The sequence below is a fragment of the Odocoileus virginianus genome, chromosome 27 (genome assembly GCF_023699985.2).
Source record: "Odocoileus virginianus isolate 20LAN1187 ecotype Illinois chromosome 27, Ovbor_1.2, whole genome shotgun sequence".
In the NCBI taxonomy this organism is placed as follows: Eukaryota; Metazoa; Chordata; class Mammalia; order Artiodactyla; family Cervidae; genus Odocoileus; species Odocoileus virginianus.
Window position 1 is genome coordinate 32,167,528 of NC_069700.1, and position 26,248 is coordinate 32,193,775.

General features: G+C 53.6%; 2 protein-coding genes across 4 annotated transcripts in view; one reads left to right on the forward strand and one right to left on the reverse strand.

Moving 5' to 3' along the window:
- Positions 1–590: 590 nt before the first annotated feature.
- On the forward strand, positions 591–15,730 carry CCDC167 (coiled-coil domain containing 167). 3 transcript variants are annotated; one of them, XM_020885756.2, is made up of 6 exons: positions 595–701; positions 7,389–7,531; positions 7,685–7,778; positions 13,690–13,784; positions 13,988–14,040; positions 15,379–15,730. In XM_020885756.2, exons 1-6 carry the CDS (start codon positions 660–662, stop codon positions 15,480–15,482), a joined length of 531 nt encoding a protein of 176 aa, XP_020741415.2. In that variant the 5' UTR covers positions 595–659; the 3' UTR covers positions 15,483–15,730. The 3 variants fall into 3 exon arrangements, with proteins under 3 accessions (XP_070312618.1, XP_020741415.2, XP_020741413.2); XM_020885754.2 differs by having other exon boundaries at positions 15,384–15,730; XM_070456517.1 differs by lacking the exons at positions 7,389–7,531; positions 7,685–7,778 and having other exon boundaries at positions 591–701; positions 15,384–15,730.
- A 1,112-nt stretch (positions 15,731–16,842) lies between these two features.
- Positions 16,843–26,248, reverse strand: part of CMTR1 (cap methyltransferase 1) — a 54,625-nt gene continuing 45,219 nt past the window's right edge. The window contains exons 15-24 of the mRNA XM_070456516.1: positions 26,061–26,118; positions 25,548–25,616; positions 24,433–24,564; positions 23,384–23,506; positions 22,601–22,692; positions 21,732–21,800; positions 20,403–20,450; positions 19,482–19,594; positions 18,827–18,935; positions 16,843–18,198 (exon numbers count right to left, since the gene is read on the reverse strand). Of these exons, the coding sequence (XP_070312617.1) occupies positions 18,066–18,198; positions 18,827–18,935; positions 19,482–19,594; positions 20,403–20,450; positions 21,732–21,800; positions 22,601–22,692; positions 23,384–23,506; positions 24,433–24,564; positions 25,548–25,616; positions 26,061–26,118 (946 nt within the window). The 3' untranslated portion in view covers positions 16,843–18,065. The remainder of the gene's footprint in view (positions 18,199–18,826; positions 18,936–19,481; positions 19,595–20,402; positions 20,451–21,731; positions 21,801–22,600; positions 22,693–23,383; positions 23,507–24,432; positions 24,565–25,547; positions 25,617–26,060; positions 26,119–26,248) is intronic.

Sequence of the window (26,248 nt, forward strand, 5' to 3'; positions counted from 1 at the left end):
GGACTACAACAGCATAAAATACGATCTGAGACCAGGCCCGGACCAGAATACACGGAAACAAAGACAGGAACTGCACTGAGTGGTAGGATAAAGGAAGCTGCTTTTCACTTAAAAGTCTTCTGTGACGTTTGTAGGCTGTTGCTGTTACAATAAAACAAAAATAAGAACAAGACGAAAAGGAGGAATGAAGCACTTCGAGGTGAAGCAGTGCTTCAGTATGGGCCTTGAAGGTCCATAAGGAAGAAATGACAGAATTGAAGGGATGGGAGCTGGCTTCCTCAAACAGGGCAAAGTGGTCCCTAAAAGGCTGAAGGGAACAGATGACGATGCGGTGAAAAAAATAGCGTCTCTTGTGCTGTAAAGTGGCTTTGAGTAAGAAAGGAATGGGATAGCTCCACCCCTAGGCGGGCCATCGTTCCTTCCGGACCAATCCAGGTACTCTCTCCCCACCGCCCTCTACGCTGAGGCCGCAAAGAAAAGTTGCCCCTCACAAACATGGCTGCACCAAGCTGGCCACGCCCCTCAGCTAGATGGCGACCGCCAGTAGTCCCGCCTCCCGCCACCTCGGCGGCCAATGAGGGAGAAGTACGAGACTTTGCACATGCGTGGCACCAGCAGTGGGCGCGTCCAGTAATGACTTCGGGAACCCGTCGAGTAACATGACTAAAAAGAAGCGGGAGAATCTGGGCGTCGCTTTAGAGGTGAGGGGAGAAACGAGGGCTGCAGCAAGCCGTGAACTTCTCCCCGCGGCGGGTAGTGGGTCGGCCGGGCTACTGGTTGGAGGAGGGAGTTGGGGGAGGAAATGAGAGCGACGTGGGTTTGGGAGAGGGACGCGAGGGTGAGAGACGGCCCGCTGGGAGAATCGAAGGTTGCATCTGTCCTTGATTTTGAACCGAGGGGTCGTGAGAGGTGGGAAGAGAAGGTGAGGGGACTCCCGGAGGGGAAGAGGCTCGCGGGTAAGGGGAGCCCCAAAGAGGGCGCGGTAGGGAGATTTGGAGGCCCTGAGAGGAAACGTTTAAGTGAAAGGGGGAACCCAAAAGGGGCGGGTACTCGGAAGTGAGGGGATCCCCAAGGCGTAGAAATCTGTAGATGAGGGGACCCCCGAAGGTGAGGGACCCCATACTGTTTAGTATATTACTGGTGGCCTGAGATGGGGAATTTTTCTTCTGGGGTACTGAAGCATGAAGCTTGAAAAGTACTTTGTGGGAATCTGTAGAGGATTCTGGAATGGTGATGTTCACAAAGAGCTTACAAGTAACTGCATATGGAAGGGAAAGAAAATTGATCCCTGTCGAGCAACTGCTGTTTGTTACTTTATTTGCATTCCTGGTTAACCCTCAGTACAAGCCTGTGAGATTTTTACAGATGGGGAAACTGAAGTTTCGAGTAGAGCCTGAGCGGAAATGGTTGAGGGGGCCCAAAATCAAACACAGGTGATTTGCCTTCTGCGGCATCTTGTTTCTCTCGTTTTATGGTACCCTTTGATCATCCTCCCAGTGGTTGCAGGAAAAGTCCTGGGTACTTGTCTTCTTGATGAAATGATGATGAGATGTAGCTCAGTCGTGTCCAACTTTTTGCGACCATATGGACTGCAGCCTATCAGGATCCTCAGTCCATAGGATTTTCCAGGCAAGAATACTGGAGTGGGTTGCCATTTCCTTCTTCTTAAACTTACTCCCAGTTCAGTGGTTCTCAGTCTTAATGCATTAAGGATCTTGTTAAAATGGGGAGTTGAATTATCCCCTATCCCAAGTAATTCAGTATGACTTGGGTGTGTATTTTTAACAAAGAATCTATTTTTAACAAGCTACACCTATGCTTAATGGAGGAGATTTTAGTACCACTGCTTGAGAAATATTGGTCTACTCTGTAGGGAACAAGGCTGGTGGAAAAGTGAATCTTGTATTGGGATGGCCAAAAATTTTGTTCGAGTTTTTCTGTAAGATGTTGTGGAAAAACACAAACAAACTTTGGGGAGACTGGGTTCAATCCCTGAGTCGGGAAGATCCGCTGGAGAAGGAAATGATGACTCACTCCAGTATTCTTGCCTAGAGAATTCCACGGACAGAGGAGCCTGGCGGGATACAGTTTGTGGGGTTGCAAAGTGTCAGATACAACTGAGCGACTAACACACAATAAAATCAAATAGAGATGCTAAAATGAGATGGCACTCTGAAATAGGAAGAGCCTAGACTTTATAGCCTATATATTAGGGCATGATAAACTGGTGTAACAGAGAAATCCCCAAATTTGGGGTTTTGTTTGTTTATAAAGATCAGATAGTGAAGTTTTTTACTTTATGGGCTGTATGGTCTCGGTTGCAACTACAGTTGACCCTCATTGTTCACAGATTACATATTTGTGCATTTGTCTACTTGCTAAAATGTGCTTGTAACCCCCAAATCAATACTTGAAATGCTTCTCTAGTAATTACCAAACTGACTCAAAGCATTGAGATTTGATTCACCTGAGACACACATGTCCAGTTACAGTCAAACAAGGCAATAGTGTGTCTTATTTTTCCATTCTTCTGTGTGCTATGAACAAGTGTCCTTTTTCTGGTCTATTTAGTGCCAAGTTTCTTGCATTTTTGTGTTTTTTGTTGGTGATTTTGTGGTTTAAAATGGCCCTCAAGTGTAGGGCTGAAGTGCTATTTAGTCTTCCAAAGTGCAAGAAGGCTGAGACACGCCTTATGGAGAAAATGTGTGTGTTAGATTAGCTTTCTCAGGCATAGTTATAGTGCTGTTGGATGTGAGTTCAATGTTAATTAATCAACAATATGTATTAAATAAGGTCTTTTTAGACACAAACACACAGGGTTTTGTATTGCTCAGCTGATAAAAATGTGACCAGAGGCTCTCTGGAACCTAACCTGGTTCAGTATTTGCTAATTTTTTGTTGGCAACTTTATAGAACATAACTACCAAAATAATGAGACTCAGCTATACTTTAAAAAAAAAACAAACTAAGCACAAAAGCAGCCATAGGCAGTATGTAAACTAATGAGTGTTCCAATAAACCTTTATTTACAAAAACAAGTCATACATCCAGTAAAACTTTTATTTACAGAAACAAATCATGGACCCACAGGCCATTGTTGGCCAACTCCTGGTCTAGGGTACCAGAATAGTAGTGGTTCTACCATATTCCTTCCATCTTGTGATTCTATCCCCCATGTTGTCACCTCGTGAATGAAGCTAGGTTGCACCACATTGAAGTGTTCACAGGAAAGATAGAGTAGAGGAAGCACACTCAGTGTCTTAAGAATACTGGACCCAAAGTGCCCTCTTCCCATTGGCAAAGATTGCAGCTAAGCTGCAAGGCCCTTCACCACCTAGGAGACCATGTGCCCAACTAGGGCTCCATTGCTGTGGAAGAAGATGTAACTGTATTTTACTGTACAGCCTGAGTCTCAGCAGACTACATCTTACCTCACAGGGTAGTTTTGAGGATTAAATGAGAGAGTATTTGTAAAGTAGCACATGTGACACACAGTGGATGATCAATAAACAAGGCTTTCTTTAAGTTGTGGCATGCAAACTCTTAGTTGCAGCATGTGGAATCTAGTTCCCTGACCAAAGATGGGACCTGGGCCCCCTACATTGGGAGCATGGAGTCTTAGCCACTGGACCACCAGGGAAGTCCCGGATTTGAGTTTTAAAAGTGTTCTGAATGTGGTGATGTGCCTGCTGTCCTAGTGCCTTATACCAATCAGTTTTGCCTGCTTTTTATTAACCTGTCAATGTCAATGTAAGTATTTATCCTGGTCATCTTGATGACTAAGTTACTTTTGTTTGGATATTCTAAGGTTTGGGCTCTGCAGCTGTGCGCATGAGAAAAAACTTAGCTTCTGGCTGTCTCCTCACCTTGCTTCTCCTTTGCCCCCTGCAGATCTGAGTATTGAATGTGCACTGGTGTCCAGGAGCAGCAGATATTGTCCTGTTATTAAAAGTCGTGTGCTCTGAGCCAATGAAGTGGTGATTTAATAAAAAATGTTTGTTAATCTGACGAGTGCAGTAAAACCCCCACGAGTGAGTGATTTCAGCACCTGCAAACAGTCTCCACTTGCTGTAATGAAGCAATTACTGAGCAGGCAGCACTCCCCCTGAGGGCTGGCTCGGGCCAGCTGGACTGGACAGTCACCTCCCAGGACACCAAGGCATCTCTCACCCTCCCCCACTTGTGGCTCCTTTCAAAGCCTTTTTATCCAACTCGTGTGCCATCTTATGAGATGTCAGATTTGGGGAAAAACTGGCTACCGAGTTTTATTCTGAATAACAAGAGAGAATTATAATTCAGATGAGAAATCATCAGCTCTGGTACTGATTTTCAAATTGTGTGGGAGGAGGGAAAGATTGTATTTCCATCTAAACTGATAGACTGATTCTGGCTGAGGGAAAGGTTGCATTTCAGTCTCAATGGATAGGATTTTGGCTCACGTAAAACCTGTTTGTTTTTTAATTTCTGATAGTAATGACCTGTTATTTGGTCATTGTACTTTCCCGCCACAGCTGGACCATTCACCTTGGTGTCTTTAAATGTTTCAACAGTCTTTTTTTTTTTTTAACAGTCTTAAGTTAACAGATGTGCAGTCTTGGCTGACATTAAGAAAGTTGGATCTGGTGCCCAGTACCAAAATCTATCAGTTTGGGAAACTTTTAAGCTACAGGTTACAGAAAACTGACCTCAGTGACCTAAAAAAGCAAGAATACACTTTTTTTCTCCCATCACAAGAAATTTGGAGCTAGGTAGTTACTGACTTTGGTTCAAAAGGTCAGCTATGTCAGGGCTGCTGTTTCTGCATTTTCTTAGCTGTTTCCTCTATTCACAAGATAGCTGCCACAGCTCCAATCATCATATTCAACTTTAAGTCAGGGGGAAAAAAAAGGAACTATGACGCTCTTTGTCCTTTTTATCAGTGAAGCTTAAGCTCTCTTGGGAATCTCCCAGCTGACTTCCGGATCATCTCATTGCTTAGAACTGGAGCATGACGACTTCTGGCTGCATAGAGGCTAGAAAAGTATCTTTGAGCTTTTCTAACTTCTATGGTGGCATGCAAAGGAGGAGGGGTTGGGAATCAATGTTGTATTGACCAACTAACAGTAACTGCTAGTTGGGAATAAAAGTGAGTGGTAGTCATTTAAAATTCACTGGAATTCTTATCAGAAAAAGAGACCAGGATCAGTGATGGTGAAAGACAGGTGGTAGGATGAGAGCAAAAATTGACCAACGCAGGATGAGCACCAGGAGGAGAGAAGCCTGGACATTTGTGTGTTTGTAGTGTCAGCCGCCGCTGTGAACTCCCTGAGGGTAGTGAGAGACAGCAGCACCAAGTGTGGATGAAGACGGTCTCAGTTCTGGAACAGGCTGGGTACAAGGCTGATGGGAACTTACCAACTTTCTAAGACAAAGGTTAGAAGCAGCCTAGTGGGCCATCAATATTTACTGAATCGGCCTTGAGAGACTAGAGGAGGCATTGAACTCTCCCCTCTGACTTCTGGGCCCAGTTGACTGGTTCATCGGTCAGAGGTCAGGAGGCCAAAGTGGAGCAGGCAGCTGGACACCGCCTTGCTGGCTGCCGCCCAGCCAGGGGCTAGGAGAAAGGCTTGAGGCCTGTGGACACAGTTCAAGGGCAACTGACCATTAAATAAACCTCACCTGCTGCCAGGCACAAGCGACAGGTCGCCATTGGGCATGTGCTTTCTCTTGGGCAGACTGTGTCTGGCTCCACTCCACTTGACGGGGGTCAGGAGACTAAAACCTCATTACCTAACGCGGCTGGATGTCAGCGTGTGTGGAGTGGCTGTTTGCCAGCATCTTAATTAATGAATTCATAAGGCGCGGGGTGGATGCCAATTCTTAAAAAGGGCTCTGAGCCTTTTAGCGATGAAGAAGCTTTTGCTAATTTATCAAAAACTATATATTGGGGGAAAGAAGAGAAAACAAGGCTCAGACGGTGTTCTGGCCTAGGACAACCGAAGGCTTCAGGCACAGACTGACGTGGCTCTGCTTGTGAGCTGCTCAAAGGCCAGGGGGTCCCAGAGGGCTTCAGAGCTTGCGAGGGCTTCAGCTGGGCCCCCAAGTTCCTGACCTGGGGCAGGGAGTGACTCTGCAGAGAAATGACAAGCCCCTTAGCTCTCTGCTTTTCCTGAAAATTGTTCATTGATTAAAAACTGGGTGGGTTTGCTGTCATCTGCCCATCCTAGGAGAGAAACTTCTGATGATTTGGGAGCCGTGGTGGAGGTTTTTGTTTTCTACCCTCAGAAAACAAAAGAGCCTCCTCCACAGAGAAACATCCCTTAGGGGCCATCAGGGTAATCTGTCCTCTGGGGTTTGAGGCTGGTCACAAGGGCCCGTGACCCTTGTGTGAGTTGGCTGTGTGGCCTCAAGGCCCCAGATGGGAAGCTGGAGACCATCTGGGCTGGCCGGCTGGCTTCTCTCCCCATCATAATACACGTCCTGGGGCTTCCCTGACGTGTGAGAATGAGTGGATTTCCAGAAATCCAGTTCCCGTATTACTGGGGCTGGAGATGAAACAGGTGACCGCACTCTTTGGGGTGTGGGTTGTTAACAAGTAAGAAGAAAGGCTGTGGGGGAAAGGAGGTTTTCAGGCCCAACTCGCCCACCTTTTTCCTTCTCAGACGCATGTTCTGTGTGCTTGTCAGGGTGCTTTGGCAGCATAGGTCATTTGGGGGAGGGTGCCTCGGATGTCTGAAGCTCAGAGTTGGAAGGTAATAATTGCCTTCAGTGTGAGGACATGCTGGGCTCCCATCTCACTGTCTCCAGGCAAACAGATTTCAGTCAGGCTCTTCCCTCACAGCGAGTATCTGTTATGTGGACAGAAACCAAGCAAAGCCCTTGTACAAGATTATTCAGAGCAGAGAATCTGTTAAAGCCAGATCAACAAGCTTAGATGGGCTTCAACTGGGATGTGTAATGATTTTGTTCCACAGAACCCTTCTCTGTCATGAATGTTTTCATGAGGGATTTTGGTGAAAGAGCTTAAAGTGGTGGAAGGAGCATGAGCTCTGAAGCAGAAAAACACCAATTCAGACCCCAATTCTGCCACTTCCCAGCGCTATGATCTAGATCGGTTTGCATAAATGTGCAGGAGTTTGCTCTTCTGTAAAAAGGGGAAAGTCCCTTTCTTGCAGTGTCGATGCAGACTTTGGGGAGCATGCGGGAAGCTGCCCACAGACTGGCCCAGGGTGTAAGTGGAGGTTTCACCTGAGACCTGAAAGTGGCTCCAGGCTGGTGACTCACAGCACCAACTCCCACCACCCACTCCCTCGGGTGCCGGCTGTGTGACCCTGGACAGGTTACTTCAGCCCCGTGGCCCAGGTTTCCTCATCTGCAGGATGTGGATACTGACATTTCTCACCACCCAGGGTTATTGTGAACGTCCTGTGAAGGAGCCGTATGAGGCGTTTAGAGCAGTGCCTGCTCCCGAAGTGTTGGCTACTACCAGGATTACTGTGGACTCTCGCCTTCCAGGGGCTGCTCTGACTGGCGTGCTGCCATCCAGACACATGTAAGTCCAGGATTTGAATTGGGCTCAGGTACCTTGACACCATGCTCGTTATTAAGTCTTGGTGCGGGGAGGATCTGGCCAGGCTGGTGCAGGATATGCCCCGTGACCGCTGCTTGACCCCTTAACTCATTCCTGGCCCCTTGTCATTCATAGCCCAGAAGCTCCTAAGAGCAAGACCAGCAAGACCGGAAATGACTTCCTAAACTGGAAAGCACAGTGGCGTGCCTGGCAGCGCCAAGCCCCAAAGGTGCCTCTGCCCTTTTCCAGCAAAAGTCTGCCCTTTTCCAGAAGAACGTCTGGCCCTGACAGTGGCTCCTTAGGAAGTGGGCAGGGCCATCTCCTGGACTGTCAGGATGCTTCTGGGAGCACCACTCAGCACCTTCAATAGGAGAATCTTCAGTGGGAGAGCGACAGCCTACAGCTCGTGCTTGTTGGCAGTCCTGGAACCGGCCGCCTGCGGGCTTGGCCTGACCAGGGTGCTGGGTGCTTATCCTTCCCTGCCCCCAAAGGGGCCGCTTCAGGACCAGGAGGCGCCACACTCCTGAAAAGATGCCCCCTGGGGATCCTGGGAGAATTTTACAGTTTCTCTTAACACAGTGGTTTTATGGCATATAGGACCCCAGGGAGACTTCCCTAAAGCTGTGAGAATAGGGTGTTATTCCCCGAGTCAGGCGGCAGAGGTGGTTTTGCTTAATACTGAACTGCCTTTAGGGCACCCAGAGCTGCTTCTGACAGAGGGGCCCTGGTCCAGGTGCCGGCCAGCAGGGCTGGGGCCAGCTTGGCTGGGGCTGGGCCCTCTTCTGACCTTAGCGTCAGTCTGCCTTCAGAACTCCATGATCTGCTGCAGGAAACACCCCCGCCTCTGGGGAGAATCCTTGGTCTTACAGTTCTCACTGAGCCTGCTCCTCTGCCCACTCTCCAAGCCACTGCCCAGCCTCCAGCTCCCCAGCCCGAGCTTGGGTAAGAAGGCAGCAGTTCCTGTTCTGACTGTGGAGGAATCCCTCATGGGCCTTTCTGGTTAAAGTATTGAGTTGGCCAGAAAGTTCATTCAGATCTTTTCATAAGATGTTACAGAAAAACCTGAGCAAACTTTTTGGCCAAAACAATATAGACTTTCAGGCTCCTGTCTCCAGGACCTTCCCTGGGGCCCCCAGCTCCCCCCAGGTTGAGAGATGCTCCCTCCCTTTCTCCCCCTCCCTTCTTCCCCACCACTGCTCAGACCGGCAGTCTCCATGGGCAAGTTTTAGCCACTGCTGGTCTTGGGGTCAAGAGCAGACTTTACTGTCAGGACACGCTGCCTGTTCACCACCTGTTTCCCGGCCCCCTGAGCTGCTTGCACTCAGGTTTACACAACACCCAGCGGGTGCTGGGCGCTGTGTGACGTGCCAGAAAGCAGACAGTGGTGTGGAGCCCACACCGCTGCCTCACTGACTCCTCAGACCCCTGTGCGGCCATGCCTCGCCTACTGACTTAGACATGCTGTTCTCTTCCCCTGTGTTAAAACGGACACTTGACCTTCTGAGTATAAATGTAACGCGTGGACATTTCTCTCGTCCGTGTTACTGTCCTCTAGGGGCATCCACTCTCTGCTCCCACACAGCCTGAGTGAGCGCCTGCCTCAGTGCCCACCGTAGCTGTTCTGTACCTGTGAGAGTCACAGCCAGCAGTGCTGCCGCAGACCGCTCCAGGGAAGTCCCAGAACTGAACCAGTGGGGCAGCCAGGCTCCTCCTGCCAAATGCCTACTCTCTAGCCTGTTGGGCAGGAGTCCCAGGAGCCTCCCTGGCCTCCGGAGTATTATCTTCCCTTCCCGTTGGAGTTGGTCGGATCTCTGATGGAGCCTCTTTCTACCTGAAGTCCTGGGCTTTGCATTCCTGCTTCTAGTTTGGCTGAGCACCCGGCCCCAGAGAGCCATGGTTTCAGTGATTGAACCTGGGCGCCAGCTGCCAGCCCCCACCTGCTATTCCTCATCTTCTCAGATGCCTGCCGGGGTTCAGACCACACTTGAGTCTGTTCTGCCCCTAGCCGCTGCTCTTGGCCTCTTGACCTCGCTTCCACCAGGCCCAACCTTTACAACATGGCACTGGCTCCAGACCACCGCAGGTTCATCCCAGGGCAGGGTCATAAAGTCCCCAGTGTGCCGCGTCCCAAGCCAGCTGGGGAGGCTGTTCTGATGTCCGACCCTACAGGCCCTGCTGACCCTCCGTGGATAGGACGGCCATACCTGAGCCGGGGGGCTCCCCTCCCGCCGCTGCCAGCCAGTGACCAACGGGGAGTTAGCTCCATTGCACCCCCATTTCTCACTTCTCTTACTCTTGCCACAAATTAACTCAATTTTCTTTTTATTCCCTAAAGATCTAGTTGAAAACCATCCTCTAATAATGATAACAGACACTTGTTAACCCTTCACTGTGTGTGAGAGGCACTGTTCTAATATTAATACCTCGCATGTATTGCTTTGTATCATCTTCACAACTCTTGGAAATAGGGAACATTATTACCTTTGTTTTACACATGAGTAAACTGAGGCACAGAATTAAGGAAGTCACCTAGACATACAGCAAGTGACTGGTGAGTCTAGTCGCCAGATTACAGCCCTTGCTCCCTATTACCACACTTCTCAGGAACTACAGCTTCAGGCCTCTGGGCACTTGGGCTTCCAACTGCTTGACTGATTCCAGCTCTGACCCTTATGCTTCCAGAATCTTCTTGACATTTGTCTCTTTATTCTGGTCCTAACCCATGTTATCTCTCCTGGTCCTAGCTGTCTTGTCCTCTGTTCCCTTCAGCCTGGTGGCAGAGAAGGAGGAGGCTGATCAAAGACTATAGATTTGTTTGAGGGAATCTGCAAAGTGAGTTACCTGTGTGCTTGTCATTGCTGACTGAAAAGCCAGAACAAGAGGTTGGTTTTCAGTTTGCGTCCTGGGTGCTCTCCCCTGTTTTACAGTTCCGTCTTGCGGTACTAGGCCTGCTCGGTGGACATCACCCCCTGACTCCAGTCACAACTTAAAAGGTGCATCTTGACCCTTCCTCCCAACCTTACCGGCAGCCAGTAGGTCACCAGAGTATGTATTTATTTATGGCTGTACCGGGTCTTCATTGCAGTGAGTGAGGGCTACTCTTTGTCTCAATGTGCCAGCTTCTCACTGCGGTGGCTTAGTTGCCCCATGGCACATGGAATCTTCCCAGACCAGGGACCGAACGTATGTCCCTGCATTAGCAGGCAGATTCTTAATCACTGGACCACCAGGGAAGTCCCTAGGTCACTAGAACTTTTGCACCCACTGTTATGGCTGCTTGAGAACTGGCTTCTGCTTCAGCAAGTGCTGCAGGGTGTTGGACTGCGGGGGCGGGGGCACCTTCTGCGGATGGATCTGAGGCCTGCTGAAGAGCCTCGCGACAGTCCAGACTGCCCTCACTCTGCCCACAGCAGGCAGCTGGGTTTAAAAGAGAATTTGATGTTTAGAAGGGAATCAGAGAGAGCTGCAGCGGGACATAAATATTCATGGAGGGAGGTTAGAACTCCAGTCCCTAAAACCTTGATTTGTGTTAGTCTGTTTATGCTCATTAAAAAGTGGTAAGTGAAAGTGGGGTATTCATGGAACTGCAGATAAATTGGACTCGTTCAGATAAAGGCCTCCAGCTGCCAGCTCCACAGGCCCTGCCTAGAGCGTGACAGCAGACTGGTGTGCCCACTTGTGGTTTGCCAACCTCAATTTAAAGATTTTGCTTAGCATGATGAGTTCCTGGCTCCCGGTAGCATTGTAGAGGTGTTTAGGGATGGAAAGCCCCGAAATTCCTCAGCAGAATGACATGCAAACCAGGGTCTGGCCAAAGGGTGGCAGGGAGAAATCTGACCTAGCAGTAATACTTGCATGGGGTGGTCCACAAAGTATATCATCTACGTGCATGTACCACTGCTTCTCCTAGCTTCTTTCCGCTTCTGTGGGCATGAGGGGAGGGTTTCAGACTCTGGGTGCTACATGAGGCCCAGCCCCACTCATTCCTCCAAGGCTACAAACACAGGGACTGCAGCAGGCCAGGCCTTGTAGTAGCCACAGAGAGGAGACAGATGGCCACCACGCCTTCTAGGGCAGGAGCTACACAGTCAGCCTTCCTTAGAGGCCAGGCATCACGCACTTAAGTGGAGTGGGTTGATCTAGGCTGGACGTGACCCTGGGATGCAGATTTACATCATCTACCCAGGGGGCTCCCGGAGTTTGGCAAGATGAGGCTTGGACACCCACAGCTGAATGACATAGTATGCGCTTGGCTTCATGAGAAAAGGATTGGCTAATCTGCCCTTCAGGGAAGAAGGCAGTACCTCTCCAGCCAAGGGCCACAGAAAAGGCCTCATGGAGGAGAGAGTGCATCAAGAATTAAGCTTTGTGTGGGATAGAATTTGGTGCCCTGATTTTGGTTTCTGCACCAGGAAATGGAAATCAGAATTCTTAGGGCCTAAGGGGCGGCTGTGCGTGTTGGGGGTGCTGCTGTGACAGGCGGGCCTCACGGTGCCTGTCACCTGTTCCTCCTGGCTCCGTCTCCGCTAACCTTCACATCAGGCTGTTTCCATTCCCTGAGCCTGGCTCCCCAGCGCTGGTTTCCCTACAGTGCAGGTTCAGGACGCCCTTTGGCCTCCCCAGACACAGGCCCCATCTCCTGCCTAGGGCTGTTCCCAGGACAACCCTCCCTTTGGTACCCACTAGCAGGAAATGACACAATTAACCAAGCAATTAACTCAAAGCTCTGCGGTGGCTCCCTCCCACAGAGCCCTGCTTCCAGAGCTGGAGTTGGTGGCAGCTGGGGCTGCAGGGAAGCGGTAGGTGGTGTGTCCTTTGGGCTGAGCGCTGGGACAAGGGAAGAGGCTGATCCAGAGGGACTGGGGTAGGTGCGGGCCAGGAGGAGGGGCTGAAGGTCCAGAATCTTCAAGGGCAACTCGACACTGTCCCCAGAACACCAGGGATGCCAGCACTGGTCTGCGCAGCCATTGATTTCCATCTGTACAGGGGCCACTCCAGAGAGGACTGGAGCGGAGGACTGGCTGAGACCTTTAAGGAGAGGGGTGTTCTACCTGACTTCTCAGTAAAGTCCTTCCATTTGGGGGACCCATTCTCCCATTTGTGAAATCGAAGTGGTATTTGCTATCCCTCCCAGGGTTGTGGTAACAGTGAGTGAGGTCATACGGAAAATCAAGCATGAGCTGAACCCAGGGCACTGTTCAGTCAGCTGCCATGAGGGATACAGGGCCCTCTGCACTCCCACCCACTGCAGTCTAGGCTCCACCAGCAGGGCAGAGGCGCAAGAAGCAGCAGGCCCGGACCCAAAGAGGTGGCCGATAAGACACCTGGAGACAGATGGAGACAGGTGAACTTTCAAAGCCCAATGTGTGACACCAGGACCCTGGACGATCCAGTCTAGTATTTCATAAAACATTTCCCCATAATTCAGATTATTTCCCCAAGAACACATCTCTGAAACTATAATCAAAATAAATGGGAGAACTGGCACCCTTGGCATGTAGCCTTTCTGGAGCTTAACTATTTTACCACACGGTACAGCTACCTTGATGCTGGTCAACGCTTTTGCACAAAAACCAAGTCAGAAAGAAACTTTTGATCTGTACTTTCAGTAATTTTTATTGAATCTCATGGGAAAATGTGTATTATTACAACTGGGGTTACTTAAATTGAAGTGTACCAATGTGAGCAAATGCCTCTGCTTTTTGGCCCCTAGATGTCTAATCATGCGTGGAGTGCTTTGGAAAGGCAGAGACTTCCCATATCACCTCATTGATTCTAGGCTCTGCCTGTGTAGCAGAACCTGCCACATTCAGGGCTCTGGTTGCTCCTGCTGTGGGGCCCAACTGGGGCCTGTGCTGGGGACACAGCTGACTGAGGGGCTGCTCCTGTCTGCCCCATCCCATGCGTGGCCCACTGGGTCAGGGCAGCTCGGAGACCCTGAGCAACGCTCACAGGTGTTTCCAGCCGGGCTCAGGCTGTACCACGTGAAGGCAGAGGACAGCAAAGCATAGGTTTGGGGTGTGGATGCTGTTCTAAGACTCCTGGAGACGCCTTCCTCTTCATCCCAGGATCCCAGCTGTCTTGAAAACTGGAAGACTCTGCTACCCATCTGTACCTGCTGGGTGTGCTGTGTCTTTCAGATCGATGGGCTGGAGAAGAAGCTGTCACAATGTCGGAGAGACCTGGAGATTGTGAACTCCAAGCTGTGTGGGGCGGAGCTGAGCTCAGAGGCCAGGTGATGCTCCTCCCCACGTCCCCCACCCCTTCGTATCTGTCCTGGTCCTGACCCTCAGCTTCCATCCCTCCCCTCCCCCTGCCTCCAGAGACCTGGGCCCTTGTTCCTCTTGTCCACCCTGCCCTGGCGCACCCACTGCCCCTTAGGTGGGAAAAAGGCTCGCGCTATTTTGACCTCCCCCTCCGCCCCCCTGCTGCTCACAGGCGGTCTCTGGAGAAGGAGAAAAGCAGCCTGATGAACAAAGCCTCCAGCTATGGTAAGAAAGCTCCTTCCCACTGCCAGCCCCACCCTCCAGTCCCAGGACCAGGAACGGGCAGACAGCCTGGGGAGCCCACAAAGCGATGGGGGTCAAGGGTGCACTTCAGGAGGGGGCCAGCCCTCAGGAGGCCACAGGGCCCCGCTGAAGGCCCAGCAGCCTAGGAGGGGAGCAGGGCTGCTCCTCTGTTCCAAGAGAGACGGCAAGGCCAGAGGGTCTGTTCTGTCCTCCCCCGTGGGAGGGAGGGGGCGGCTGTAGCCAGGCTGAGATCCCTCCCACTCCCCCGACCTGGGGGGCCTGTTCTGGCCCTCTCCTTGCAGACTTCCATTCCTTCCCAGGAAAACCTTGAGATGGGAGCAATGGTGGTAGGGCCTTTGGGATCCAGGATGGACAATGAACCTCCCACGTGGGTGCCGTGCAGGGCTGCTGTGGGTGGAGCGATGCTGCCACCTTCTGGGTGCCAGGCGCCGCGCCAGGGGGAGCCCACACCCGGCTCAGTTGGAGGGTGGCTGCTGCCCCCCAGCACCCCGCTGCTGCCCTGCCCTGCAGCCTGGGAAGTAAAGGGTCTGCAGAGGCTCCTTGGGCTCTGGTCTATTCACCCCGGGGGGCCAGACCTGGCCCAGGATCAGCCCTAGAATAGTCTATACTCAGGGAACCTCCCGGAGGAATTTGAATCAAGACTATGAGCACAGTGCGTGTCACATACCCCTGCCCGGGGCCTGTCTGGCCTGCCCAAGGCTGGTTTGCACATATCCCCACTCCCTCACACAGGGAAAAATGGGACCTCCGTTTCCCCCTCAAAGCTGGTGGTTTTCACACAAAATTGTAGCATTTATCACCTAGTTTAGCCCTCAGAGTACCAACCACCTGTGTGTCATGAATGGACACAGTGTGGCTGTGGATTAGCTGGGCTGGCGTCCTCCAGCGGCATCCTGACCACCCCGTGAGCACAGCCGCTAGTTCCTGCTTAGCTGGGCATCCAGCAGAGGGCAGACTGAGGCGCGGCTTGTGAGGCTCTGCCTTGTACCTACTCCCCGAGGAGGGCCCAGCTGCCCTCAGTCTCTGCTTGACCAGATAGGACGCGCGGAGGGAGGCGCACCACGGGGCCACCCAGGGACGAGCCGGAGGACCCTCCTGGGGAGGCCGCGCCACCACCTCGCTGGGCTTTCAGGTGTAGCCCTTTTGGTGACTCTCCCACACATGCTGTCTTCGGCTACATTTGGAGAGAAACGGCTGAGCGCGGGGTTGGGGCTTTTTTGGGCTGAGCACCTATAGCCAGAAGGTGGTGAGGATCTGGGCAGATGGAGGACACCTGTCCACCACCCTTTTTCCTCCCAGAGAAGGAGCTGAAGTTGCTTCGGCGGGAGAACCGCAAGAACACGCTGCTGTCTGTGGCCATCTTCCTCCTCCTGACTGTTGTCTACGCCTACTGGGCCGCGTGAGGCTGCGGTTTCTCCCGTCAGCCCTGGCTTCCCGTCAGCTCTGTGATCACGGCCAGGCAGGCCCTTCGAGCCTCAAGAGGACCAAGGTACAAGGGCTGTTTCTCCCTGACCAAGACATTGGAGCAGGGCTTCCTGTTGGCCTGGCCCCTCTTGCCTCCCATTCCCGCTGTGGGGCTTGGGGCTCCAGAAGGACTTCATGCTGGCTTAGCCCAGGGGAAAGGCAATAAAGAACCTGTGTGCCGAGGAAATGTCATGACCCGATGGCAGTGGGGTGGCATTCAGGATTCCAGGGAGGAGAGGGGCTGTGAAGGTAAGCCCCCAGCCCAGGTGGGGAATAAGGCGGCGACAAAGCGCCTGCTCAGGCGGAACCACGGTGGGAGCCACGTCGAGAGCTTAGGCTGCTCTGCCCCCATCAGTGCCGGCCTGTGATCACAGCAGAAAAAGTGTAGCCTGTGCGCTGAAGGGCAACCTGGGACTCGTGCTTGTGTGGTGGTCCCACTGGGGGGCAGAGTTAGTCCATGATCCTCAAGAGGCAGCAGGCCTGGTGACGCGCGGCAGAGCCAGTGGGCAGCCGGGGTCACGGTCACGACCAGACAGGCTCACGGTGAGTGGCCAGGAAACCTGCCGGGGTTTGCAGGAGGGGCAAACGCAGGCCACCCCGCCCCTGCTCACAGCCTCTCCTCCAGCAAAGGCGCGGGAGGCTGGAGCAAGGCCGAGTAGGGCAAGCAGCAGGATGCAGGGGCTTGGGAGCCAAGAACACACCAGTTCAGTCAGAAAAGCAGGGAAAGGCATTGCCCTGGGCGCTCAGGCCGTGGAACGGGAAGGAAGGACCCAGGCGGTGTGTAGGTGGAAGGCTCTAGGGGAGGACCTGCTGGGTGACAGGACCCGTGGAGAAACGCGCGCCTAGAGCAGAGGGGGCGAGGCGCCCATGGCCTCCAGTGCAGACGCGGAGCCATGGCTCCCTCCCCGTCCGTGGCACTAACTGGTCTGACGCCTCTGTTCTTTTAGTCACACGGACTGGTCCTGGGTTGTCACAGGCGCCGCTGGGAGTAGCTGAGTGACTGGTGTGAGGGGGAGGGGCCTCCTGGGCTGCGGGGTCTCATTCTCCAGTCCCTGCTTCTCACAGGGGCCACAGTATTTCTGACTCTTCCTTGGGCCCCTCTTTGGCAGCGAGCAGCAGCCCTGGGAGCCCTGAGCTCAGACACGGCGCTGATTAAACCAACCCTCTCTTCCCCCCCTCTTCACTGAGGAGAGCTTCCTCCCCTTCACCTCCAGCCTCAGCTGTTTCATCCAAGCCAGCCCCAGACCACAAAGCACAGAGGACACACAGCAGCAGCACCAGCACAGAACCACACAGGCGTTAAAAATATGTTTGTCTTTAATGATCCAAGGTTCTGCAAGACACACTGATACCCAGAATTGGGTGGAAATACAGCTTCTCAGCGGTGCTGCTGACAACCTGGGGGAGGGGCTAGATGCTGGCTGGAGACCCCTGAGGTGGAGTCAGTTCCAACCTCACGGGAAGCCTCAGTGCCCTCTATCTCCATGGAAACCAGTCTAATACTGGGATGAGGCCCTAGGGAGCCCCTGTGAGCATCTCCGAGAGGTATTTCCCATTAAAAATAACCACAGGTTCCCTCCCCCACCCAAAGCTACCACCCAGCTTCCCCCTCCACCCGCCAAGATAGAGGACATGGAGTGACCACATAAGGACAAACAAAAGCAACTGTGCCTCCTGCTGGGGAAGAAAACAAAGGAGGGGGGAGGGTGGCAAGGTGTCTGGGGCAACCAGGAGTGCCATGATCGCCAGAGGACTGGGTGTCACCAACCCTGGAGGACCCTGTTATGGGGGGCCACCACTGCTGGCCACAGAAAACGCAGGTCTTCAAGGCTGCTTCCTCCCCTTCTAGAGCTGCCCAGGGTTTACACGGAGAGGGGTGGGGCACAGAAAGGCTCTACAACCCCAGGAAGCAGTCACACCCACCCTCGGACATGCCACCTGCATCCTATGTAGTATCGGACAGAGTCCACATGCTTCCCTTCCCGGCCTGCAGGATGGTCAGAGGTGGGAGCTGGGAAGAACTCCACGGCAAGGGAGGAGGCAATCTTCTCCAACTTGGCATCAAAACAGAACAAGTTCAAAGAAACAAAACTTTGATTTATATAGCAGCTGCTCCGGCCAGCTCACAACAGTGGGCCTCCTCCCTCTCAGGGTTTGCCCAATAAAAAGCTGGGCAAGGCAGGGGCACGGGCGCCCTCGGGCAATGCACAGAACTCAGAAAAGTGAGTGTGCGCTATGGTGAGAATGGCAGAGCCCTGCTGCCCCCGACATATCCCCCACTGGCCCCAGGTGCCCTGGGCCCTGACTTCGGCCTGCTGCAGGAGCTGACGGAGTCCTGTCTTGCCAGGGCAGACAGTTCCCAGGCAGCACTCCAGGGAGGAAAGTTCAGAGTGTCCCACAGAAGGAACATGTGTCCTCTAAAGGCTCCAACTGAGCTCTTTCAGAGGAGCTGGAGGGGCACCGCCCTCAAGGCCGGGCTCGGAAGGACAGGGCGTTGGGCAGGGTGGGCGCGCCCCAGGCCCTCAGGCGCTGTGCGTCTGGATGAAGGAAAGGACATCCTCCTTGGACAGCTTGTCTGGGTCCTGGGGCTTCTGGGATTCATGCACACGGATGCCATCCCCCCACTCCCAGAAGAGCCGGCCGTAGTAGCAGATGCTGGGGGGAGAGGGGAGGTCAGAGGCCGCACCCAGGGGAACAGGACCAAGAGACCCCCCGCCAAACTGGCACCTGTGATGGGAACGACTTCCTCTGGCAGCCAAATTCCCAGGAAGCCCCGCTCCTGCCTGCCTTACAGAACCCGCTTTTCCCAACAACACACAGCTTCTGCTGCTAACGGCATCCTACTGGATCCTCTCATTACTGATATTCCTGGCTTATCTGTCTCTCCTGCTCTAACAGAACAGTATTAGTGTGGCGAGACTAATTACAGGCACATTAGGGCTACTGCTGCTGTTGAAACCTATGACCAAGAGTCTGGCAAACAGACACAGGGTCTGAGAGCAAGGCTGTGGGCCTCGCCACGTGCCCACGCCCAGGCCAGAGTCGGCCCTTCACACCCAGGACACCCACCCAACCTTCACAGCCAGTTCTGATATCACCGTCCTCTCCCTGAGCTCACCGCCCAGTCCCAGACACACCCTGCAGAGACCACCATCCCGCCCATGGGAGAGGCCCCTGCCTGGGCCACAGTGGGTCTCAGGGCACAGGTGTGCCCCAAGAGCTGGCATCCAGGTAGGAGTTCCTGGGGCTGCTGAGGGGGCAGGCCTGGAGGAGGCCTACTTACTGAAATGGAGCAATGGCATCTGCAGGGAGGTCAAAGGTAGAGTTCTTGGTTTTCTTGTTGTGGAAGAACTTCCTCTTGAAGCTTTTACTGAATCCCATTGTCCATGGCTCTGATGGGAGGAAGGGGAAAGAGGCTCAGAAAGGACACACAAGACCCTTGGGGGATGGGTCAGGCCCTCCTCCCTGGTTCCTCCATGCCTCTTCCCCAAATAGCAGCAGAAAACAGCCTGGGAGGACACAGCCCTCATCATCAGCCCAAAGGGGCTCCAAGAGGACGCCTAAGATGACTACTTCTCAGCAACCCCACCTCCCACCAGGGTACCATCTCTGGGACCCTGGCAGAGGGAAAAGGATTCTGTTAGCCAGAGGGCAGAGGATTCAGCAGGATCACGTTTTCTTTCTAGATCTGCCACTGCCCATGCGGAAGGCCCTTCTCCTGCCATGAGGACACCACATGTACACATACAAGCTGGGCTTCACTCTCCAGCCCAACCCCCGGGACCACCAAAGACATAAGAGCTCAGGGAAGACAGTCCCCCTCAACATACACCTGGCTCTGCCCACCTCAGTAGGAAACCCTGAGCGCCAGCCCAGGCGGGGTGTGGGCCAGTCGCCCTGGCTGAGGGAGGGGTCAGGGAGAGGGGCTCATCACCCACCGTTCACTGTCCTGACGATGTAGAGGCCAGTGGGCACGAAGTGCCGGTCGTCACGCCCTGTGTAGCTGAGCTTCGGCGTGCCACTGGAGCCCTTGATGATCTTCATCTCTAACCTTGATTTTCCCGAGCAGGTGTGCAAACAGGAAGTGTGCGTGTGAGAGGCAGTCCTGACGTTAATCTCTGACTAACGTCAGAACCAGCCAACCCAATACTTGAATCTTGGCTTAACGTAAGAGAGACTGAGGCAGAGACTTGAGTTGCTCCAGGTCACACGGTGGGGTGCTGGGCTTAGAACTCAGCCTCTGAACTCCCAGCTGAGCCGTGGAAGCAGGGGAATGGCACACACCTCTGCTGTGTTGCTGTTTGCGGGGTGTCACAGTGACCCCAGCTGGGGTGAGATCTGAAACCCCAAGTGCTACAGGGCCTTCAGTTCACCAGCCATGGTCTCAGCATGGCCACTGAAGAGTTAATTCGGGAGCAGTGAGACCAGGTCTGGCTCCAGTGGCCACAGTGGGCACACCCAGGATGAGCCCCCAAGATGTGAGCACCCCGCACAATGGCTGAGAACACGAGGAAGCACTTAGACCCCTCCAACCCCCTGGCTCAACCCCTCTCGGCACTAGGGGCTTGGATTTATAGTGTTTCAGGCAGCTTGCGCTCTGCCTCTCGTCTGGACACTCGTAACTGTTACAGCATCAGTGAGCCCGTATTTCTGCCTGACTTGCACCCGCCCTGCTCCCCTCCTGACGGTGCTGAATCAGCTCAGCCGGGGACCTCTGGCTGCCATGCAGACAAAGGAGGCGGGGGTTAGAGGGGCCATGGGGGCCACTCGGCACTGCGCCCCCAACCCATCTTACAGAAAGGCAGAGGAGGAGGCCTGGACGCTGCCACGCGCCCCACCCCAACTCCTCTCAGACTCACCTAACAAAAATCTTCTCCATCTCCTCCAGCCGGTATACCTCCTTCACCCTGTGGGGAGAGGCGCAGAGATGACGAGGGCTTCCCGGGGCACCTGTCTGGGCAGCAAGGGGAGGCAGGAGGCTGCGCCTGCAGGCCCCGCACCACCCAGGCCACCACGAACAAGGACCCAGCCTGGCACTGCGCCCACAGACAAGCCCTAAGGCTCACAGCTGAGCCTGGCCCAGGGCAACTGGGGAGCAGAGCCCGGGCTGGGGAGGAGGGGAGGGAGGGAGAGGAAGGTCTGGCGGCGACGTCCCGTCAGTGTTCCGGCCCCACGTGGCCATCACTAGAGGCCAGGACACTAAGGGCCAGGCCCTTGTCCATGTCTGTCTACATGAATTTTAGGCCTTCGGGTAACAGTTACTTCCAAATCGTCCTAACAGGCCTACTTCCACCTCGGGTGAGGAGACCCCCTACCCAGCCCCCAAGCCCTGGACGCCGCTGAGCACGCCTTTGAGCCACTACTGGGTAGGCTGCCCAGAGACTGAGCAACCAGACCCCACACAACAGAGGCAGGGTCCCTGAAGCAGCTTCTCGGGACCTGGCAGACAGGACATTTTAAAGCATGAGAAGAAATTACTTTTTTAACACTTTCAGAAGACTTCTATAAAGTGTATTCTTACTACTGGATTTAATTCTAAGTAAATTTGTATTAAAAAGAATAGTGAAAATTATTTTTTCAGTCTCTAGACACACGAAGCCCCAAAGATCATAACATCAGACCTCGGCCCAGACTGGAAAAGTCTCTTCTCCGTCCGTCTGCTGACTGTGCTTATCCTCCTCACCTCCCACGGGGCCTGGGCCTTTCATATCACCTCACATGGCAACAAACCGTGGCCTTCTTTCCATGCACCAAGGAACCCATTACCTCAGACAACCCTTCTCTTTATCACGTTCAAAAACTCCCATTCCCTCAGGACCCTTTTCCTACCCGAAGAAAATGAAAAGGCCAGGATTGATATGCTAATGATACCCAAGCATGAATGTGTGGCTCACAGGTGTGTTAGCACCCTCAGTAGCATGTGCATCTGAAATGAGGACACCTGAACCCCAAGGAATGAATCTCTCCGGTGGAGGTTGGCCTGCTGTGACAGGTGGGACGGGGAGGTACTCGGGCAAGCAGGCACCTCTCCAGGACCCCCAAGCACATCACTCATCAGGGTGGTCTGACCTCTAGCGCTGGCCTGGACTGGCCTCCACTGAGCCCTCTCCCACCTCAGAGGACGGGGGCGGGCACTAGCCAGAAAGCAGCAACGGGGAAGGAGGATGGGGGGGAGGTGATACGCTCACCTGATGGGATTCATGTCGGGCCGACTGGGCTTAGAAACAGCTTTCACAAATTTCTCAGCAAGCTGAATCCTGCAATCCAATGGAGTCTCTCAGAGGCAAGTAAGGGTACCTCTACCAGGACCCCTGCCCCCAGAGCATCTTCATGGCACCGGTGGGAGGACACTCCTGAATCTGCAGCAAAGCTGCTCTAAGAGGCAGCACCCGAGTCCCCCTGGAGGCCCCCTCCTGCCCTTCTCCACCAACGTCATCAGGGAGGCCAGCTCCCCCTCTCTGGATTCTGACCTCTAATTTTACTACATCTTGGTTGATTTTCCTCAAGTGTAACTTTGGCTGTGCTCAGTCACCTCCAGCAGAATTTCAAGTATCATCTTTATTGTAAATGTCTGCTCCTTCACCCCAAACTACTGATCCCACAGTGCACCCACTCAGATGAGCCAGCTTAGGAGAGAGGTCAGTGGCATGGCGGTGTAAGGGTGTTCTGTAACTCCCTTTAAACAACTGATTAAGCATCCGTGCACAAACGGAAGTGGGAGTTGTGGGACCCCGGTGAACTGACAGGTGGGGCCACCCAGCACAGAACACATTCTTCGGGGAGAAGACCCGCCCTCTCCCCATAAGGCCACCCTCTTGCTCAGCCTTAAAGCAAACATCACTCCTGATCTAAACGGTGGCAAGGTGGAGCCCTGGTGAATGAAAGTGCCAACACCAACTTCTCACTGTGCCCTGGGAACCAGCTAGTGGGTAGAAGAGGGAAACTAAGGGTGTTCTTAGGCAGACAAGACCTGAGTGAGGAGCCAAGCCACAGAGGCCACTGCCATAGCGCTGCCCTGGCCCACCTCCCCTTCTGTCCCCCAGGGCCCCGGTCAGACCGTTGGTTAAAGTGCTGCTCCCGCACGTCGCTGCCATTCAGCACGAGGACATCAAGGATGTGGATCGCACTTATCTTCCGCTGGGCCTTCCCCTGGAAGGACAAGGACACTGCCCACCCCGCCAGGCACTGGCCTAGGGCCCACTCTGCCCAGCATGGCCTGCTGGCCTCCATTCAAAGAGCTGGGGGAAGGGAGGTGCTCTGAACACATTTCCCTCACCTCCCTCCCAGTTGATGCTCAGCACCAGACTGGCCCAGGCTTCTGAGCAGACGAGAGATCTGAGGTGCTGGACCAGCCCCCTTAAATCTCAGACCCAGGGAGACTGCCATGGTGCTCTGGCAGAAGCTGGTGTCCCGCTCTGGCCCACTGCTCCCACTGACTATTCTGAAAGTTATGTGTATGGTGGTAATACCCAAAGCTCAGGGGAAATAACAAGTTGCTTCTTTCCCAAGGGATCCTTGGTCAGTAACAATCAATATCTAAAAACTACACAGCAGGTTGACTAGGGCCTTTGCTACCCAGAGATGATCAAGATTTCCTGCACAGAAGGAGACTGTGAGCCTTCCTACCCGAACATACTGTGGCTTAAAGCAACTACTGGAGGAGGAGGAATAATTACAAAGCCTTTGTTGGGCCCTGGGCCCTGTCAACAATCACATACACTATAATCCAGTTAACTTGGGGTGTGTGTGTGGGAGGTGGGGGTGGTGAAGGGCCAAGCCCAGCTGTGCCTCAGTTCCCTAGATGGCAGAGCCACAACACGTGAGCAGAACCACCTCTGACCTCCCCTTTCAGCTCATGGACAATCTCCACAGAGAGCAGAGTATCCCGGGGTAGCTCTGTCTTCAGGTCCAGCTTGACCCAGCGGTCTGACTGGCGGCCATCCCACGTGTAGATCTGAGACTTCTACGGGCAGAGAGAGGAGGTTAGGTCAGGCAGAAGAGGGACTGAGCGGTCAGAGGCTCAGTTCTCAAAAAGGCTTTCAGTTGGTGGCTCCAGGGTGATGGGGCTGGAAATGCCAGAGGAAGAGGTCTGGAGAAAGGAGCTGGTGACACTTCATACGCGAGCAGGACAGTGTTGTCCTCCGCTGCCTCGGCGGAAGAGGAGTGCTCTGACTCGATCCCACCGGAGAGGGGGGAACGGGCTCAGGCACCATTCAGGAGGCCTGAGGTCATGATCAGTGGCCCTCAGGAAAGATCCAGTTTGGTGTATGTGCAAAGAGGGTTTAGTGAAGGATCCAGAGAGCAGAGCGGAGACAGTGAAGAAAGAAAAAGAGAAAATGTGAGAGGACACAGAAAGGAAGTGAAGAAGAAGACAGAGAACTATACAGGAAGACCAGTCAGAGTGGAAGGAGAGAGCAGTGAGGACTTTGCCCAGTTCAAACACAAAACTGCGGAGGCTCTCCCTCACCTCGTGTTAGACTCCAAAGGCACCAGAGTAAGGATAGGTGGTGTCTCTGCCAGAGAGGGGTGACGGGGGTGGGGGCGGTGCTGCAAAGAAACGGCTGCCAGGACTCGAGCTGGCCAAGCCTGCTGACCACCCTGCTAGCCCAGGAGGCGCCACTTCACCAGGAAGGAGGCAGTGCTCCCTTCAGCAACGCACCAAAGTGAACAAGCAAATACATGAGTAAGTGAAAGAATGAATGACACATGGGTAACTCAGAGGAAGAAAGGAAGGGAAGTTTCAAGAAATACCTTCCCTGGGGTCAAAGCACCAGCTCCTCAGTGCCAAACAAACACACGCCAAGTGTGGCAGGCGGCTGTCCAGATTCCCACAGACAGACAGCATGGTTCCACCACCCAAGCTGGGGAGGGAACCAGCTGCAGACTTACCCCCAGGCCGATGAGGAACTTCTGCTCGCTGCCAGACACCATGCAGCGGTAGTCGAGCACTGGGCGGATCTTCTCCAGGGTCTTGGCAGTAAGCAGCGTGGGCTTATAGCTGAAGATGTCAATCTCAGTGCCCTGCAGCCCCGGGTCAGAGAAAACACAGCTGGGTTGGGGGAAGGCACAGGCGCTCAGTATGGGTGCCTGGGAGGTTGGGGGCAGAGGGTTAGGGCAGGCTGGAGGGCGGCGGGCGGGTGGGGACAGGAAGCACTTGCTCTCTGAAACATGCCCCCTGTTCTACCTAAGCAGGAACAAACTGGGATCTAATTCCATCTGCTTGGAGTGTTCCTTTAGGACCTATTAGAAGAGGCTGGAAAAGGAAAGAACACCGAGTCCCTGAGTACAGATCGATTTACCAGAGCTATAAGGAAATGTCACCAGAATATAAAAGCCTCCCCTTCAATAAAACTGAAAGCAAAGACTTGCAAGCAGTTGATTTGAAAGCAGTTAAGTGATCTCTCCACCTGTTTCAGAAAAATTTACACATGCTGTTTTTTTGAGGCCATCTTGAACCTCATTCTCCAGTCCCTGACCTGCACAACAGCTCAAGATTTGGGCCAGATTTAAAATGAAGCCCAGGGAAAAGCCGGAATCCAGGTGGTAGGAAAACATAGGGCAGAAGAATTCCAGAGACCACTCACCAGAAACAGACCAGGGAGCCTAGGTCTGGGCTGCTCCACTGTGGAGCTCTCCTGGCACCCCCTCCTGACCCTCTGACCAGCTCCCGGCCTAAGATCACCTCACACTTCGTGTCTCCCCTGCAGCACATGGCACCCTAAACTTGCCGGGGAGTAAGAGCCAGCACCACGCTTGGGGCAGTGGGAATGCTGATCACAACACATCTCAGGCCAAGAATCTTCAGGCGGCCTGGTGGGCTCTGTGGTAACTCAACACCCTCACCAAAAGTCCCCACCTGAGACCAGAAGGAGGTCTCAGCCCACCCCTGAAGCCCATGTGGTACCTGCACAAGCCCTCTGGAGGCCAGGCACCTGGGGGTCTCAGTGATACCACCTTTTACCAGGCCTCTCTAACTCTTTATTTTTACCAGACACCAAGCGTACCTGGATGAGCTCGAAGAACTTAGATTTTGGATCTGTGGAAGAAGGAGCAACTCGAGCCTGGTCCGGGATCTGAAACAAGACAGCAAAGAACTTTGGTTTTCAAGCGCACTTTTGATCAAGGTTGGGTGTGGGCCTACACATAGGCTCAGACTGGGCAAGAAGAAATGGCACCCAAGGAAGCCGGAAAGAGGGGCTGGGGTGGCCAATTCAGCTCCCTTTCAGGCCTTGTGGTAACACTCCTTCAAAGCCATTTACCTTTCTCTGGGGCTCTCTGTGGTCAATACTGCTACCCAGGGCCACCAGCAGGAAACTGAGGCCTGTTCACCCACCACCCTTGCCCTTTCTGACCAGTCTGTGGGGCTGAACCAGGAGTGAAAGAGCCAAGGAGGTAACTCCCAGCAGTGCTGAGACGTCCAACTCCTGAGTGCTGTGAGCCGGCCTGGCTGGGGGTCAGTCCCAGCCTTCTCGAAAGCTTCCTGCCCTGGAGCGAAACTGGGTCGGGGGGACACTCACCCCCCAGAGCTGGAGGCACTCTTTCCGGATCTCTGCCTGCCGAGGCTCAATCAGGGTCCTGGGAAAATGAAGCCAGTAAATGACTGAAACCTCTGTATAGGAGGAGTGTGCCTCCTGCATACCCATCAGAACCCCAAGGAGAGGAAGTCGTGTGAATCAACATGTGCGTGCCCACATGAGGCTAAGCC

What these genes read in the sequence shown, in the direction of transcription:
- CCDC167 (XM_020885754.2), top strand. Translation starts at nt 660, where the DNA reads ATGACTAAAAAGAAGCGGGAGAATCTGGGCGTCGCTTTAGAG. An exon ending in ATCTGGGCGTCGCTTTAGAG is followed by an intron (nt 702 to 7,388) that starts GTGAGGGGAGAA and finishes CTCACCACCCAG; the next exon opens with GGTTATTGTGAACGTCCTGT. An exon ending in GTGCTGCCATCCAGACACAT is followed by an intron (nt 7,532 to 7,684) that starts GTAAGTCCAGGA and finishes TGTCATTCATAG; the next exon opens with CCCAGAAGCTCCTAAGAGCA.